Source organism: Seriola dumerili, unplaced genomic scaffold (genome assembly GCF_002260705.1).
Source record: "Seriola dumerili isolate Sdu_G_001 unplaced genomic scaffold, Sdu_1.0 BDQW01000036.1, whole genome shotgun sequence".
NCBI classification, from domain to species: Eukaryota; Metazoa; Chordata; class Actinopteri; order Carangiformes; family Carangidae; genus Seriola; species Seriola dumerili.
The window spans coordinates 2,349,215-2,368,398 of record NW_019174291.1 but is presented as its reverse complement, the minus strand read 5'-3'; the positions used below and the strand labels follow the sequence as shown (position 1 = coordinate 2,368,398).

The 19,184-nt window shown below is 40.5% G+C and overlaps 2 protein-coding genes across 5 annotated transcripts; both read right to left on the bottom strand.

Moving 5' to 3' along the window:
- Positions 1-6: 6 nt before the first annotated feature.
- aamdc (adipogenesis associated Mth938 domain containing) lies at positions 7-4,938 on the bottom strand. Of its 2 annotated transcripts, none has more exons than XM_022738549.1 (4): positions 4,842-4,938; positions 2,629-2,779; positions 2,148-2,243; positions 7-482 (listed from the first exon to the last, which is right to left on the bottom strand). In XM_022738549.1, the coding sequence occupies exons 2-4, from the start codon at positions 2,758-2,760 to the stop codon at positions 342-344; spliced, it is 369 nt and encodes a 122-aa protein (XP_022594270.1). In that variant the 5' UTR covers positions 2,761-2,779; positions 4,842-4,938; the 3' UTR covers positions 7-341. The 2 variants fall into 2 exon arrangements, with proteins under 2 accessions (XP_022594270.1, XP_022594271.1); XM_022738550.1 differs by having other exon boundaries at positions 2,629-2,776; positions 4,842-4,890.
- A 344-nt stretch (positions 4,939-5,282) lies between these two features.
- On the bottom strand, positions 5,283-18,894 carry LOC111216982 (pannexin-1-like). 3 transcript variants are annotated; one of them, XM_022738661.1, is made up of 8 exons: positions 18,704-18,894; positions 16,581-16,803; positions 15,961-16,076; positions 12,996-13,183; positions 12,521-12,799; positions 11,194-11,416; positions 10,300-10,567; positions 5,283-8,336 (listed from the first exon to the last, which is right to left on the bottom strand). In XM_022738661.1, exons 2-8 carry the CDS (start codon positions 16,759-16,761, stop codon positions 8,251-8,253), a joined length of 1,341 nt encoding a protein of 446 aa, XP_022594382.1. In that variant the 5' UTR covers positions 16,762-16,803; positions 18,704-18,894; the 3' UTR covers positions 5,283-8,250. The 3 variants fall into 3 exon arrangements, with proteins under 3 accessions (XP_022594382.1, XP_022594384.1, XP_022594383.1); XM_022738663.1 differs by having other exon boundaries at positions 16,581-16,780; XM_022738662.1 differs by having other exon boundaries at positions 18,708-18,894.
- Positions 18,895-19,184: the final 290 nt, after the last annotated feature.

Below are 19,184 nucleotides of genomic sequence, written 5' to 3'. Positions count from 1 at the left end.
AGTCAACAGATGTGATCTCTTCATCTAGAGTCAAATATACAAAGGCCATCTGAAGTGCTTTTCTCTAACTTCACTGATTTATAATCATACACAGAAGTTGCCAGCGCTCTTCTACAGTGCAGCTAACACAGCCTGGGCTGAAATAAGGGCTTTCCCGCTTCGCAAGATTAGCGACGTAATGAAGACGTTTCAGTCGTAACCATGCAGGAAAAAGCTGAGAGCTAGAAGAAGTAGCCAGCTACACATCTGGCAAAACAGAGACTGAGAGCCATGGTATGGTACAGGCTTCCCCTCATCTTCTGTAGGTCATCTTCGTTGGTGCAGCAAGACAAGGGACATCCTTAACAGGTGGAGTGGAAGACGCCACCCACCTTGGCACCCTGGCCAGCCAGTTTGTTATATTCAGCAACGGCCTTCTCCGTCTGCAAGACTCTGACGTCAACGCCTTTCTGCTTCACAAAGTCCACAGTGGAGGAGGGGACCTGAGAGAAGAGACGACAGCACAGACAGACTTATATCATGTCTACACAGGAGCAGTTGCAGTGGGCCTGGCCCCAGGCATGGACAATGGGGGCAGTGACTAACCCAACATTTCAAAAAATAGAGTATTTTATTTTGCTCTTGTCCATTTGACCAGTCATAAACTTGCCACATTCAAATAATCAAAGTTTATTTATATCCGATTGGTTGGTCTGGTCGTATAAAAACAGCTACTTCTCTATCACTTCACCATTAGTTTATGTTACATGCTGGTTATCAGCCTACTTCACTCACACTCACACTGACTTGACTCTGATTGGAACTGCCAGGTTTTAGTTTGAGTAAATCCATGACAGATTTATTTGGCTACTTGCAAATTGCGCTTTTTGTGATTATTTATTGTCAATCATTTGTAATCACCTTCTAGTTGTAGTGGTTTAAAATGAAATATGTTATTAGATCCTATGGCTTTAATTTTTGATAACATAAAACAGTTCATGTTATAGCTTACAGTCTTAAGGGACACTAAAAGAACCCAAGTAACAAGTCTTGAAGTCCGGCAGTGAGCGACCAATCAACGTCTCTTAATGCCCGCCCCAGTCAAAGCAGTCTATGGCTGGGTTGCAGCCATTGCTGTGATATGTCAACGCCACTACCATATTGGATTGGGCAAGACTGTCCTGTAAACAACTAGGAATAAACAGAGAAGCAGCAGTTTTTCTGGATAGAAATCACTACAATGTTTATATTTCTCAACTGATTTCAGCTAGTTTTTATATTTAACGTTTTAACTATTCCTTATTACAATTAATTATTTTCCACCACATACGTAAGTATTAAGCTCTTGTAAACCTAACGTTGATACACAGTCCTCCTTATAGAAAACAGTGATTACAGCCTAAACTGTCAGGATTGTAAGTGTATGGAGACAACACTTCTATTTTTACTTCATGTAGAATATAAAAACGACTCATTGAAATTATTTGAGAAATATAAACGTTATAGAGCTTTTTATCCAGATAAACTGCAGCTCCTCCATTCACTTGTGCTTGCCCAGTAAAATATGGCTGCAACATTGACGTACAATTCAGTGGCCAATGTCTATAGCTGCAGCCTCATTTTCGAGTCCTCAGGTGCATCTGACAGAACACATATGCTATTACTTTAATCAGTCTAGCTGTCTGCACAGGCTGTGTAACAGCTCATGTTTTACTCATGTTGCAAGAGAACTACACTCACACTACACCTGTCTACACAGGGTCAGTCTCCCTCCAGCCTACAACTACACCCTCATCCTGTGTACACTCAGTCTCCATTTTTCATGTCAAAGGTTATCCACATATTAAGGAACATCCCAAATGCAAATGGTAGAAGTGGACAAGAAACTGTTGCTGGACCCCGCTACCTACGAATGAAAGCACTGGTTACCTGGAGACAGTGAGAAACATTCCAGTTGAGCCCACATATAAAAACAAACAAAAAAAAACCCACTGCCATCTGAGTATAAATCTCATCTGTCTGTAACTATGTCAGGTTCACAGGCACAAACTGCTGCGTTGAAATCAAATGTGTAATATAAAATTAAAGTCTAACATTATATTGCAGTTTGATGATCGGTATTCATTTTTAGCTCTGAATAGATTGGACTGTCTGTGGGATTGTTCTACCTGCAGAGCTTCACTCATGCCTCTGCCGATTACCAGCAGGTCGATCCCCTTCTTCAGCACCTCCTCCACATCAGCAGGTTGTACTCCTGGGTAATGCTGTGGTGGGAAAAGCAAAAGAACACGTGAGCACTGTCATTAGAAAGAAAAGCACAGCGTGTCTTAGTAGATCCTGTTGTTTTTGAAGCATTGGTCTGTTCTGTTGCTGTCATCATGCATTACTGTAAACACATGTGTTTGTGTGGTACAGGTATTACTCATGTTGTGGGGACCTAGATTTGTTTACACACCTCACATTAAGGGGACTTGTCTTCCTTATGGGAACAAAAAGCAAATCCCCATGATGGAAATCATTACATTTTCAGGGGGAGACATGTTTTAAGGTTAGGGTTAGGCAAGTAGTAGTTATGGTTAATGTTAGAGTAAGTCTCCAGGATATGAATATCAGTCAGTATAATACGTTGTCCATTCTGGTTTCACTCACGTCAGTCCCAGTCTCTCTCCAGTCCCAGGCCCGGCTGCCTCCAGGCCAGACCTTACAGTCCTTGTAGCTGGAGGAGCATCCCTTCACCTTCATGTGGCCCCAGGAGAGAGAGGCGATCTCTGGAGAGGACATGGCTACATGCAGCTACCTGCTGAAAGACAAGGAAGGGACGCAATCTGGCTGGTTCACTGGACGTTACAATATGTGAGATGTGTCTGACAAAATGGTCAACAATTGACTGTATTTACGATACATAGCTGTTTATACAAAGCACTTTACAATTCACATTAGCACACTGATGTCAGTGAGTTACCGTGCAAGATGCACGGCCATCTGTCTTGGCCAACGACACTTTGATACATGGGGATCAAATTGCCAGCCCTCTGATTAGTAGAAGACATGCTTTTTGAAATTACCTCCATTTATGTATAAATTTTCCCTTAAATATGGTCAGATCTTCATCCAAGTTACAATTATGAACAAACACAATCTATATTAACCAATAACACACAAATCATTGTTTTGTTCTTATGCGAATTGAAAATATCTTTCCAACTATCACAGTGTAGGATGGAAAAAGTATGTGAACCCCTCGTATAATGGCATCAACAAAAGTTAACTGGGGCCAGGAGTTATCACAAACCTGGAGTACAGTCAATGAAACTAGACTGGAGGTGTGGGTTAGAGACTCTTGCCTTATAAAAACACTAAAATATTTAGAGATTGCTGTTCATAAGAAGAATCTGCTGATGTGAACCAGGCCTCACAAAAAGAGATCTCAGAGGACTTATGATCAAGAATTGTTGATTAGCATGAAGTTAAAGGGGTCGCAGAGTCATCTCAAAAAGTTTCATCAGTCCACAGTCAGTCCAACTGTCTATAAATGGAGGTGATTCAGTTCTGTGGCTACTCTCCATACAAGTGACGTCCAGCCGAGTTGACTCCAAACACACAACGCAGACGCTCAGTATCCCCCAAAGGTGAAGCAGGGTGTAGGAAGCATCATGATTTGGGGCTGATTTGCTGCCTCTGGACCTGGACAGCTCCACATCATTGAGGGGAAAATGATGGGAATTATCAGGGTCTCCTCCAGGATGATGTCAGGGTGTCTGTCCAATTGCTAAAGCTCCGGAGAAGCTGGGTGATGCTACAGGACAACGACCCTAAACATCAAAGTAAATCTACTACAGAATGACCTCAGTCACAGAAAATCCAGCTTCTGGAGCGGCCCAGTCAGAGCCCTCACCTTAATCCAGTAGAGATGCTGTGGACTGAGCTGAAGAGAAACTTGCAAATCAGACATCCCAAGAATATCTCTGAGCTGAAGCAGCTCTTTACAGAAGAACGGTCCAAACCTGATTCTGCTAAAACACAGTCAGACTCTGCTTCAAATATGGATTAAGCTACAAATTCTACATTTCCAACCCTGCAGCATGAAGATCTGTGATATCATCACAGTGTCAAGGTGTTAAGATTAGTGTCACCTAATCAGTATCAGACCAAATATGGTGACAGTCTCTCCTTCTGTTCCTGAGTTACAGTGTTGAATCATTAGGATGACACAGTGAAGTTGACCTTTTGGACAGACAACCTGGAAACATAATGCCTCCAGTCATGGCTGTAGCTGAGGCAAAGCCAAAAAAATTGTGCTTATAATGTTGAGTCAGCCAAAGTTTGACACAGTCGGCCAAAAACTCTTTATCAGCTGTTTGGCAGCTGTTTCGCAGGCTGAATCAATCAACAAGAAGGATTAACATTTCACTGTTCTACTCTTAAAATCGAGTCAAGAACAAACAATAAAAATCCACATATTTAATAGTTAATTCTATAACATCAGCTCAGTCATAACTTGACTAACTAGAATCACATGTTAATCGTACTACTAAATATCAAGTTCTTTCTGCCTGAGGCGGGAAAAGAAACACACATTTCCTGATCATCACAGCAAATCAGTTGAGATTAACATTTAACATTTGTCAGCTGCAAAAGCCAAAACCTTCCGCTGCCAATTCTGCTGTTATTCATAGTCAACACAGACTGACTGAGAGCTATTTCTGTACCAGCCACAGACAGACGCCACCAAACCAATATCGACTCTGTCAAAATCTTTTGTTGCATTAATGCAAAACTCTAAAGGTTGAAGACGGTTAGAGAATGAGCTGTCAGTAGTTTATTTAGTTATAAGAAATAACCATGCCTCTGCTGCTGCTTACCTCCGCTCGTTGTCAACAAACTGGCCACACCCCCTGGAATTCTTCTTCCTGCTGTAATTAAAGGGAAACACCATCCAGCTCCGCTCAGATGCTCTGACCCCGCCCCTTTCCGCGTGCTGTAATATCTTTTCAACTGTTCCGACTTACTGACTTAATAGTGGTGTTTGTTGATACTCAAAGCCACTAAAGGAGTGCTAGAGTGGGTATGAATGGTTTAAATCCGTTTCCTCCACACAGACGACTGTTTGTGTGTGCAACACTGTTTATTCTGATAAAACAGCAGACAACAACAGAGTACGCGGCTGTACGGCGTCACGGGCAAAGGATGTGCTCATCACCCCCACCTGTGCTGGTGATCTCACCTATGCGCTTTTCTGAACCCATACACCACCCAGCGTTCATAAAGAGAAAAAAATCAATACGCAGTCTTTATCAGGGGTCTCCAACCTATTTTACTGAGAGCTACTTTGACAAATTGAAAGGGGCCAAGAGCTCCTCGTGTCTTATATTACTGGTCACATTTATTTACATATATCAAACCAAATAATTTGAGTAACATCATTTAACAAGTCATCAAATATCAACATCCAAAACTCACATTTTGTACCAAAAACATCTGAAATGAAATTTTGTCCTGAACACACAGACATGAGAACACCACTGCAAATAAACCTCCATAAATCTGATAAAGGATCCAGAGAAAGAAGAAGCTCCTCAGTCAGTGATCGGTGATAGTTGTTAGTACATCAATGGTACATAACAAACAGGAACTTAAAATAGATCATTCACTACACTTAATTAAAAAAAATTAAACATGCACTAAAAAAAAAAAAACAGAGCTCAAGTTGAAGCCCATAGTTAAACTCACTGTATCCATGGCAACATATTTCCTGTTTGTTGTAAAAGTTTAGTTCCTTTCTGTTCTGTTATCAGAAAAGTTTCTATCACTGCATATCATATATATCATATAGAAGTTAAGACTGATGAGGGCATCTCATATACCCCAAGTGCCTCGACCCTGACCCAAATTATATGAATTTAGCCGCTTGACGGCTTAAAGCACATCAAGCGGGTAAATTCATATAATTTGGGAATTTTTTTTTACAATTTTACACATATTCCGATACTTATTTAACACATTAGATCAACACATTAGATCTTTCTGAAATCTCTAAGATGTTTTCTTACATCAGAAGAAATTATGTAGATATATCATTACCAGAGGAGACATGCCACATCTATTAGTGTTCTAATATGAAATGATTAGCTAATTTCTCCCATCAATAAAATGAATAAAATTAAATTCATTTGAAGCTTAAGTTGTAGCTTTTTGCATTTTCTGTATCTGTGTGAACTTGTGTATAACAAAGAGGAGATCGTACCACAGCAATTTAATGACAATAGGTTCAAATGTTCCACTTAGTGCAGCACATATATACAGGGCAGTGGAAGAGGCTCAAAATACAAGACCTCTGTAGTAAACATTGACAGTCAGCAGTGATTTAGTGAGATGTTTTTTTTTTATATCCCTGAGACTCCCAAGAAAACATGGCAAGTTTAATTCCAGTTTGAGTCAAGCAAACATCTGAAAATGTTTAGATAAACTGAGAAAATGATTAAACTTATAGCCCTGAAACTCGCCATTTCCTCATAGATTATTAACATTTTGAAGACATTAATCATCTGTTTAATGTTAAGCGATGAACCATTTTTTTGTTGAAAAAAGACATGTCATTAAATGAAAGCTTGCTGCATTCGTACCACTGTTGGCTGAAGCTTAACAACAATAAAATGTAAAACAACAATAGACAGATCTGCACATGAGAAAACTATCCAGTCCACATAAATGACACACATCCAGTTCTTAAGGGGGAATGCCAAACCATTTAGGAATTCATTAGTTTTAAAATATTGATAATCAAATTAATTATTCCAAAAGCTGAGAACACTCCACTAAAATAGAACAGAGAGCTCCGACATCTCTGACCACAGGTTCATGTTGTAGCTGCCTTCTCGTGTCACTTTCCAGACAATACAACAGATTTATGACCTGAATTCCTCATGGACTGGCATTCCCCTGAACAACCTTAACACTGTTCTGAAAAGGGATTGACAGTCTCATAAAAAGTACATTCTCCCACAATGACAGTGCAAATAAATACATCAACTCTTCTTTTGATGAAAACCACACGAGTTTGACAGGTTCACTGTGACTTGAATCAAAAGTTGAAATTGTCATATGGTGTCAGTTTTATAAACGAGGGGCTGGACAAACGAGAGTCACACTTTACTTTCAGTCAATGGTCTTCTCCTCCATGGAAGATGTACTGTTTGCAAACGTTTGACTTTCTGACTACATCCTCCCCTCCCCCACGTCCTACCCCCTACCCTAAATATGCTTCTGGTTTAGGCAGCACTGCAACAACATCTACTGCATACTCACTGTACTGCTTTTACTTTAAACAGTCACAGAAAATGTATCAGGCGTGAAGTAACAGGGAATATGAAAAGGAAATAAACTCATTCTATTTTAATTAAAAACATGGGTTGTGAGTCAAAAACAAGTCCTTTAAAAGCACCTCTGATATCTGTATGAACATGTAAATATTTATCACATCCTGACAGCAGAACAGGGTTCTGTAGTGTTTTAACTATTAAATCAGAAACAAACGTGGACTAGTCCTTAATAGTCTGATGATTCTGTGACATTTTACTCTAAGTCCCCTTATTTTGCATTTATAAGTAGGATATAAACATTTAATAAATGGCTTATATCACAACTCATGTATTTGTGAGCAGATATAGTAAATGTTTATGTATTTTTGAACAACTGTGAGTTCGTATGGACACCCATAAGAGGCCGGAGTATGAGTGACAAAATAGTAAAACTCAGCTGTAATAATATAAAACATGTTTCATGGAAGTAGTTAGAATTTCAGACAAATACTGTACATTAATAAACACTTTAAAATGTCCTTATATCTGGGTACAACTACAGTATAGTGATACAAATCATTTATTAAATGTTTATATTTGCAGTATATTGCATATGCTAAATGCTAAATGCTAAATATGGGAACTTATAGTTGAGTGTTTGCCTACAACTCTGGAAATCTGTACCAACATGAGTTTTACTCTCCTGACATCTTCCAGTATCTTGTCTTAGTGTCATCACTCAAAGATAGGCACTAAATCATTTGAGGGTGGATTTCATGTTGATGAATGTCTAGAAGATGAGATGGAGCTTTGATAACACCCACGCCGTTGCTGCATCCGCCCACGCCATTTTTATCCCTCCGCCAGGTCAGGAGGGTCATGAGTTGTGGATGCACCACGGGACAGTGGTGAAGTCACTTTCCCCCCCAAGAAACTTCTTTGTCCAGGTGTCCATCGCCGTGCCAGCAGTCAATCACATTGCTCGCTGCCGGAGCGCCCCTCCTTCGCTGGTTTTGCTGCCTGTTTCATCGCCGTTTCCTGTCAGCAAGGGAGTGAGCTCTGAAAAGAAAGACATGATTTAGCATGATACTGAATAAAGGCATCACTGACACAGCTTTTTGTCATCTGTAATGTAGCTGAACTTCTGTGCTTTCTGTCTATGGCCGATACAGAAATCTTAATTCACACCTTTGTTTCATGGAGACTTCAAAAGACCCCTTCCTCTGGAACAACCTCCCTGCTGACAACAGACTGTCTTTACTCTGTTGAAGCTTTTAAATCCAAACTTCAAACTCATGTTTAAGCCTTTAACTTTAGCTTATTCTTTTATTAGTTCAAGTTTTCCACCTGTTACCATTCTACCAGATTATTGTAAACTTTCTGAAAACCACTGCATCACTCTTACTCTGTCTGTTTGTTCCCTCAAGCACATGAGCACCCAGGCTGTGTGCCTCTCTCTCTCCTCTTTCTCTCTGTCTCTCTCCTCCTGTTGCTATCTGCAGGTATTCCTGCCTCTGACTGCAAACCAGCTCTCTATCTCTCTCTGACTGGCGACCTGACCAGGATGTAGTACCCTGACTTTCAAGTAGGGTGCTCCTGCAGAACCAGCGGCTGCAGTTTCAGGAACACATTTGTAGGACCGTAGTATTTCATGACACTGCCACCTGAGGAAGAGGACAGCAGGAGTGCATTTCAGTAAGGAGATGGACTACAATTGAAGTGTGAGTATAACAGCTCTTATAAATATATTAAGAGTTGTGAACTAATTACTATTATTTTTAGCCATCTACCATATTTAAATAATACAATTATATATATTATTAATAGTACGCACCGTAGAACTGAAACTACAGCCTTCAGTAGGTTATCGCTGAAATGTAATATTGCCTTGAATGTGTCCCCAGAGTCGTCCTCGTGCCTTGCCTCTCTCCAACCTTTCAAATATCTGGTCAAGATCTAGTGGCTGCCAAGGCCATAGCATATGATTCCATATTTATTTCATCTGAGAATTACCTGATTATGCTAATTACACAAACTGCATAACAAGCAACTGTTAGCAACCACAAGAGAGAAGTTGGTATTTGGATGAAATAAACCTTTAAAACTACATAGAAATACAGTCCTGAAACTGCGGCCCTGAAATCAGTCTCCAGTACTGCAGGAGCATACTAATGCAACTCTCACAAAATGTCAGCTGTGATTGGCTCCGGCCCACCCTGGATAAAAAAACAAAAAACAAAACAATGGGCATACTAGATAATGCCCATTGTTTTCAAAAACCAAACTGATCTCTGATCCCCGCTGGAACACTAACCTCAAAGTGAAACACTGAAGGTGAAACAGAATTTTATTATTATGACACAGTGTCAAACATTCCCGATTGTTTTCTTGGAAACAGCATGCATGCTGAGGAAACAGGTTTTGTTGTAAAGGTATAATAACTGTCACCACTGTCTCTTTGTTGGTCCACACCCTTTCCTCCACCTCAACTCTGTTTCCCGTCAGTTCTCATCCTTACCTCAACATTCCCTTGAAATAACACGCTCACATTTTACTGAGGCACCAGATCAGTGCCCGTCTCCATCCAAAGTCCAACTCCTACTACTGTCTGAAGATGGCACAGTTTAAAATGTAATAAATTAAAGATGGTTATAACTTCTTTAACAGAATTTAGACCATCACTGAGAAGACTTACAGCTGGAATGGATTGATAATAATTAATATAACAATAAATGTAGTAGAATTAGTTTACTCTGATATTATGCACAACATCATGTTAGATATAAATTTGAATTAAATGATAATATAAAGTAAACCAAGCGTTGTGTCCTGCCCCATTCTATGAGAAACTATATATTTATAGATTGTGTATAAGGTTAACAAAATATAACACCATCAAGACAGAACCAGTCTAAACAACAGTAATGGATTTCTCAATTCAAAATGTAATTTTCAACTCTTAATAGAAAAGTAGAAATGTAATTTAACAGACCATGGTCTTGTCCTGCCTCTCTTCGCTCACCTTTCATCTCGGTTTCCATCGTGCCGTTGTCGCATGCTGCTGAGTTTGGACGGTTGCAGCTGTTCTGAGCTGCTCCAGCGTTGGCCGCTGTGGGGTCGCTTGCAGAGTCAGCCGCGTTCGTTTTTACTTGATCCCGTTTCCCTGCAGCGCCGGGACGTTTATTCCCATCCACATTGTCCATCTTCACCGGACAGAGAGTCTGCAGCAGACCCAGGGCATCAAAGTTTTCTCCAGAGCATTCACCTCGTCTCCTCAACAACTCCAACACCTGCAGTCAGAAAACACACAACAACAACATGTAGTCAAAGAAAAAAATGTATACTTCTGATTTAGCTGCTAAAATTGATAACTGTATACAACACTACCAATGTGTTTTAATCCCCTTTTTTGGTTTGTCTTATTTCCACACTGAGATCCAGTATCTTGATCAAAACGGACATAAAAGCAGGATCCTGGGGAAATATTCTCTCCATGATTGAAAACAAGGAGAATTACAAATTATTAATTACTTGTTAATTGCTAATCAGAGATCAGCTGTGTCTGAAATCGCTTCCTCATCCACTTCTACAGTAGTTCAGTCTATAGATTTTGGACACTTGAATGAAATGAAATCATCTTGTTGTTTCATCACTGACAGCTTCAGAGACACACAACTGTTCATTTGTGTCAATAAAAGTTAACACTTGTGGGGTTGTTGGCAGCGGTAACGGTACTTTTTTGTTCCAATGAGGGAATTTTTTTTTTTTACAGCACTCTATATCACACTCAGAGTTTGGACACTCAAATAAAATGGCGAACAGTAAATATAGTGCACTACATGATAAATTGGGAGCGATTTCAGACACAGGGGACGAACACTGGCGCACCAACTCACAATGCTCAATGCTAACACACCTTGATGTATTTGTAGGACTTCAGTTCGCTGATGTTCTCCTCCAGGAAGAGTAGATAGAGAGAGAGATCATCCCACTGGCCCCCGGGGGTGGGCAGGACGCTCACTGTGGGCAGTGATTGGTAGGTTTCCAGGAATCGGGCGTATCCATGGCAGAGGAGGGGACGGAGGCTGGCATAGATCACCACTGGAATCAGTGCAATGAACAGGACCAGGTTGACAAGGCTGGAAAGAGTAACACAAACAGACTGGAGTTTGATATGCAGAGAGGAGGCAATTCATAAATATTATATAATGGCTGTTATAGTACAGCATGACTGACATGATGGTAAGAAATCAATATGAATACAGTGGATATTGAATATTGAAGATTTAAAGTGAAAAGCAAACAAGGTTTGATTGGATAACGGCACCAAGCCAAGCCAAGCACCTTATGAAATCACATGGTTTCTGCTGTGTTCACCAAATGAATTAAATGCATGATTTTCTAAAACCTTTTTAACACCACACATTATGTAATTTAATACCTTTTTCACAATCGTAACAATCAAAGAAAGATGGCAAACCAGTAGGGACAGTAAGGACTACAATCATCAAGTGTCAGTACATGTCAGCTGTATATAACTCTACTTCCTAGTGATCTAAGATAAGACTGGATTGATTAACCAATTAGAAAGTAATAAATTGAAGTTGCCCTTTATGAGTGAATGAGCCTCTGAGCTACAGTAGCAGAAGTAGTGATTTCGTTTGTTTAAAGGAAGTGAAACTTCACACTAAGAGGATTGAACAGCCTTGTGTGACCACAGAGCACTGTTCACCAGACACACTTGTAGTTTATAGATGTGACGTCTCATAACGGCTCCCAGAGATGTTAGTAACTAATGTTATCAACTAATGTTGCCATCTCCAGCAGCCAAGAAAAAATATAATGGAGACCTTTGTAAATGAATACCTTTTTATACCTTGTAAGCCTTTTCTGAGGCGCTGAGTTCAGCGCTGCTGAAGATGTTTTTGCAGATACCCTGCACTGATGACATCCAGTACATCACCACATCACAAAAATCAACACTTTCAGACACAGTCTGAACAAAAACTGATCTTCACAGAGGCAGTTCTCATTGCAGACTTCATGTTTTGAGAGTTCCTTATACTATACAGATGTTTATATTATTGTGTCCAGCTTCTGTAGCTGATGACGGACATAAATTAGCTGTCGAAGGAATCAACCAGAGACTTTCAGGCCCTCCCGACCCTCTATCTGATGGATTTCAGTTGAACCTCAGTCTATTTCTACACTAATTCAAGCGTTATACTTGCATAGACAAATACCTGAGCAAAGAGAAGACTCCCACGGCGATGAGCTTACACTGCACCTTGTCGGGGATGCCAGGGTCGGAGGCGAGCAGGCCGACACGGAGCCCGCAGCCAAACTCATCTGTGACGGAGGCCAGGCGGAGGTAGTAACCCAGGTAGATGCAGGCACACAGCAGGGTGATGAGAGTCAGGCCGCGACATGACAGGTAGTAAAACAGCATCACCCGGGAGCAACGCTTGGTCATCAGAAACTTCTCCACCAGCGGGTAATTGAAACAGCCCTCGGTGGGGTCGCTGGTGAAAGGGTGAAGTGAATACAGGAGCAGAGAGAGAAAGATCACATGGTGTTAAACAGGAAAATCCCCGTCTCTCTGTTAAAATATTCTACATGTAACAACATTAAAAATAAAATAAAATATCCCATCCTCTTTAAATAGTCCAGTCAAAAAGACAAATCTAAGCACACCTGATTTCAGATGTCCTTCTGTACCTGTCTGGTGCGAGCAGTCCTGAGGTGGCCATGCGTTTGGCCAGGGTGACGGCACGATTGTAACACCTGTCCAACTCCTCCATGATGAAGCCGAGGTCCGACTGCAGGAGGGGCGCGGCGGAAAATCTCCAGAACAACGCGGGGGTGTACATCAGCACGGCCACCAACAGCAGTATGTAGGGGAAGAACTGACAAGCAAAGAGATCAACAAAAATGTTCATTAACGAGTCTTATTATTAGTAATAACATTACTGCTCATACAAAGGTTGATGTAAGAGATGCAAATACAGTCAAAACAGTTCAAGTGTCCACCAAAGGAAAGAACAGCAGTCACCATTCTTTAACTGACAGACCCGTGAGGTTGTTTGTTTCCTTCTGATGTTTTTCCATGGAGGAGATTTTTTATTTGAATTTACAAATAAGCCTAATATTAAATACCAGGCTGATGCACTATGATCCTGAAAGACAACTGGTCACTTTCATTTGCATGAAGGTATCAAGATTCATTTTATCTGTGCTTGTTATTTAGGGGGTTTTCTTTGGCTATCTGGTCATATTAGTCCTACGCCTGGAAGTTCTGTTAACGGTTGCTGCACGAGCGCATTAGAGCTGCTGCAGGGCTACAGCAGGGTAATCGCATTTATATAAAGCAATGTTGTCCTTGTGTGTGTCTTTCTGACAAAGAAAAGGGGGAAGGTTTGTTGCATTTTCAAACCAGTTGAGCGTTTGCTTCAGTGCATATAGCTAACAGTATCAAGACTGCATGTCCCATCGTAGCTGAAAAGTTAAAGCCAGACTGTAAATGGAATATTACATCGAGGTGTGTCCCTGGGTTTAACAGAAGCTCAGGCAGCAGCATCAACACTCCGGTGCAGAGGTCAGTAAGAGGTGGACCGCAGCCCGGATCTGGACCCAGACACCATCCTATCCACACCCAGATAGTTTACATCCAGTCTATAAATTATGGAGAATTATTAAATTATTTTTACTTATTTAACCGGCGCAGCTTTGCTAAATGATGCTACTGACTCGAGTCGCAGTCAGTGAGTGAGATACACGCACAAAACTTACACGAGAGCTATTACTTGGACAACTAAGTGGGAGAGTGGGACATAAGAGGTGTTGAGATTGTTTATTGTGAGACTGGCTGAGAGCGTTGAGATGTGAAATGGAGTTGACAAAAAAAAGCTACAACATTCACCTTTTTCACCTCTCTCTGCTGTGGACTTATTAAAACCCAAAGTTCAAGTTATAATCTGTAACTTTTCCACATTAAAATGTCTACAAATGACAAGACCTATGTTTCCATCAATTCTAAAACCAGAGAAATCTGTGATTGTAATCATGGTAACAGTACGTGTCATTTGGTCGCCTGTCAATGACATCATATCCTCTATGATCACGTGTCAGTGTGTTTGTCTGACAGAAGCTCAACACTGACTTTTATCTAGTTTTAAGCCACATACACTTTTTCCACCTTGGTGGTTTTCAGCTCTATATTTGAACCAGATGAAGGATTTTAGTCGTCGGACGTCTGGATCTGAAGTTATCAGAGAAACAAGCTGAGGAAATGTTAGACAGCTGAGCTCCAGCTGCTGGAGACGTCCTGTCCTGTGTCACTGAAGAGCGTCAGTGAATCAATGATTGTTAAAGTGAAACTGCTTTCTGGGTGTTTCTACTGGTTTGAATCCCCTGGTGTGTGTGTTATGAAGAGGAGGACACCTCTGTGGATAATTCAGCTGCTGGTAAAAACATCTGCTTCATAAGTTATCAGAGGAACAATCAGAACAAAGGTTAGCATCAGTCTCAGCTCCAACTCTTCCCTGAGTCTCTGTCCTCCGTACAGCGTCGCTCAAACACTGACTTTAAATGTCAAACTGCTTCATTCAGTGTTTCTAACAGTTAGAATCACCAGGTCTGTTTGATTTCCTGAACCACTGACACTGAAGGAATCCAAACCGGGAGGAGCTTATGGTAATCGTGGTGAAGACAACAACTCCCATGATCCCACGCTATTTTATGACGACACCCAACGCAGTCTTGTTATTGTTTTGATTAGAGACCCCTAGAGGCAGAAGTTACAGACTATGAGTTTAAGTTAAAATGAGAAAGGAACATAAAGATATTATATAAGTTATAAGTCTTTATTTGGAATAACCCCCCCTAACTGCACCTCTGTGGATTTTAACTGAATGCCCCTGCTCCAGTGGATGTTGCACAGAAATGGGAATTACTGCTGACTTTAATAACACAATAAAAACACTGGGGCCAATCATAAAGACAGGAACTCATTACACAGTGTCAGATGTGGGAGTACCCATTCTTATCAAGGACCCAAACTTGAACTTCAGTCATACAGTGGTGCAGCAAACCACCAGAACATGTCTGATTGAGTTGTTGAGATTAATCGTTGAACATAAAGTTTCTGTAACTGCAGGGAACCATCAAATTTCTTAACAACAACTTCTAACAGTGACACACGCTGTAATTGAATGTTTCACTACAGAACATTTTATGTAGCGTTAGCTGCTCCATCTTTGAAATTCTAGCCATTGCTGCTTATGTCACTATAGAAAGATCAATTTAGGAACATATAGAGACACACGCCCATGACTGCACTCTCTGCTCCGCCTCAGCCTTCACTGTCTTACTGAAAGTATTCTCAAACACACCCTAAAATTAAGAAACAAAGGCTGCCTTTGCATAATTGAAACGCACCACACCAGAAAACCAATTTTACACAATGACAGACTCTGTAACAACATCTCTGAATAGGAAACTTTTAACCAGGTTTAATAATTGAATCCTGTTAAACTGTAGATTTTTTTTTTTTTTTTTTAACTTTAAGGAAAATGACCGTCAGACTTATTAATTCCACGCAGCATGGCACACTAGAAGGACAATTCTAATATTCTAATCGTGTGTGTGTGTGTGTGTGTATGTGTGTGTGTATGTGTGTGTGTACCTTGTGAAGCCACAGAGGTAGAGTGTGTGTATGTACGGCGGCCCAGCAGTACGAGTCCACATAAGCAGCCTGCCTCCAGGAGAAGTTAGTCGGAGCAAAACAGCTGATCTGAGTCCCTGAAAGAAACAGAGACAAAAAACACAAGACACGTGAAGATGAGAGGAAATGATAACAAGAGTGAAAAGTTGTAAAAGGGACACAGTTGATTTGTATTGGTTGAACATTTTAATCTGCAGATCTGTCTCATTAATGCTGCTCTTACACCCGTAACGGCAGGATTATAAGAAGTTTAAAGCTTCTGTAATGATGGATTTAGCTTTTTTCTGTAGGATATCGTAGGTTGCAGATCTCTCTTTAATTCTCCATCCTCTTCATTGTCAGTTGGTGTGATCTATGGTTTAATCTCGAGCATGTGCAGGTATCCTGACTCACATGATGAGGCTTCAATTAGCCTTGGCTTAAACCTGTATCTACAGTTTATCTTAAGTGAAATTTTTCACAGTAAGTCCAGCTTTTCTTCACCGCATTCCTGGAATAACGACCTAGTCTTGACCTGAACCAGAGCAGATCTGGTCTTTGTGGTCTTGACTCCAGCCCTGCTGCTCCGTGTTCTCACTCACCAACTGAAACCTCTTGAGCAAAGGCGAGGGAGATGAGGAGGAGGGGCAGACCCACTGCCACACAGGTCACCATCTTGTCCACAGCCAGCTCAGTCCGTACGCTGCGGTATCTAGCCTGGTTCGGCTCCTTCAGAAGAAAATCGCTGAACACGTACTCTGTAGCCACATGTGCGATGGCCATCTCACCACTCTGCTGTTACCTGCAGCACATAAATAACAACACCTGCAGACACAAAATTCAAGAAACACGTCTGTTTTCATTCATTCTCTTTGTATAACACTGACTGTCTCTCCACAATGTCTGAAGCTCCTGTCGCCTTTTTGCCAGGCAAATTTCATTTGTAGGATGCTACGACAGGTGTCAGGTGAACAGTGTGGGATAACTTGTCAAAGACAATCACAGACAAAGTTGACCTGTCTGGTCGTTACTTTCCCAGCTTGCTTACTGTACTTCCTAATGTTCAACCTTAATGAATGAGCCATTAAACAAAAATGAGCCTTAAAATAAAAGTGACACATCTATAACTAACTACATTTTGATCTTTGTGTTATAAATTCCATAAAGGGCAATAATGAGCAAACTTGTCATTATTTGTTCACCAGTAATAACATTTCCTTATTTACCATTTCTCTTCTGTATCATCATTCTATTACATTCTGTCACATTTATATCGTTAAAACAAGGTTCTGTCTGACCTTTGACCTTGACAATGTTGCTACCAGTAGCTCACCCCCTGTTTTGGAGCAGCTCACCCAAAGGTTCAGAGAATATAGTCTGAACAAACAATGGATGCACAGTTCAAACTTTGAGCAACACAACTTCACTCGGTAAATCTATATTGGATGTTTACATCAGATCAGCTGTAGGTGATATGCAGTGATAGAAACTCTTCTGATAACAGAACAGATATAAATTAAACTTTTCAAACAAACATGAAATATGTTGCCATGGACACAGTGAGTTAAGCTGTGGTTTCAACTTGAGAAGATTTTTTTCTTAGTCTATGGTTCTTTACATTTTGGAAAATGAAGTAATGATCTATTTTAAGTTCCTGTTTGTGATGTAGCTATCACTGATCACTGATCGACGAGCTTCTTGTTTCTCTGGTTTCTAATCAGAATCGTGGAAGTTAATTTGCAGAGGTGTTATCATGTCTGTGTGTTCAGGTCTGACTGAATCATGACTCAGATTTTTTCTACAAAATGTGAGTTTTGGATGTTGATATTTGATGACTTGTTAAATGATCGTATTCATCTGATTGGGCTTGAAGACCAGTTTGAGTGTTTTGATACGATATGTGAATAAATGTGACCGGTAATATAAGACATGAGGAGCTCTCAGCCCCTTTGATTTTGTCAAAGTGTCTCTCAGAGTAAAAAAGGTTTTAGACTGCAGTTTTATATAATCTCATTTGATTCATAGCTTCTTACTTTCTAAAAACTGAAGCTGCAAAGGCCAACAGAGCTTGAATCTTGCCTTATGTAACGTGACTTCCAAACGCAAATCACTGTCACTTTTAAGCTGATTTAAATGAATGTGAACCATGAATAATTTTCTTATGACAGACTGATGATTGCTGTTTGCATTCACTAACTGTGAAGCATCTTTTACCCGCCATTTTAACTAAACACCTGCTAAGAAACTGCTTGTCGAAATGTCTAGAGGTTAAAATGGTGAAACATGTGTGTTGAATTACTATAAAACCGAAAACAACTCGTGGCACGAGTGTTGATGTTGATGTTGTGGGAAGTCACAGTCACGACTCGTGACTGTGACTTCCCACAACATCAACACGCTCCTTTGTTTAGCTGGAGCTGGATTCCTGCAGTGTGCAGCAGCATTTTTAGTCTTTGCTGTTATTTTTTATATTTTTCTGTACATAATTCCCTTGATTTGGGAGCTAGGTTAACTGTGAGTGCACTGATACGGTAGCTATGTGGTAAGACTGGTCAGAAAATGGATGTCTGAGGGGAAGAAGCAGTTTAAATAGACTTTACCACCACCTGACTTCACATAAAAGCTCTCAATTAACTAAACACAAAAGAAACTGCAGCTAATTAGTTTATAATGACATTAGCTCATTACAATTCATCGCAAAACGAGATAATGAACTTGAACTTACCTACCGACCCGCTGCCGTTAAATGTAATTTCTCTATTAAACCGACATGGTTTCGATTTAGCAGCATCGGCTGCTGCAGTGGTGAAGTTGGAGGTTGTTTTCCAGAACAGGAGCTGTGAGATGTGGCAGACGAGACATTCAACAGATGGAACAATCAACACAACTTTCGAAATGAACCTTCTTCCTGTGATAAAAAAAAAAAAACACTCCTTCCGCCCTTGTTAAAAAGCAGATGCCTTCAAGTGCAGCTCTGATTTTTCAGCTCTAATGATGCCTTCAAATGCAGATCGTGAGTTTGTGCTTCGGTAAGTCGATTAAAAGTCAAGTGCCATTAGGTAGATTACTAGCATGATGTTGAAATACAGAAAATCACAAAATCTGGAAATCAGTGATCAACATTAGTAAGACTGTGTCGCACACTCAACATCCAGTGTCTGAAATACAATCTGACGAGATCAGATTTAAGGCAGCACACTATGGAG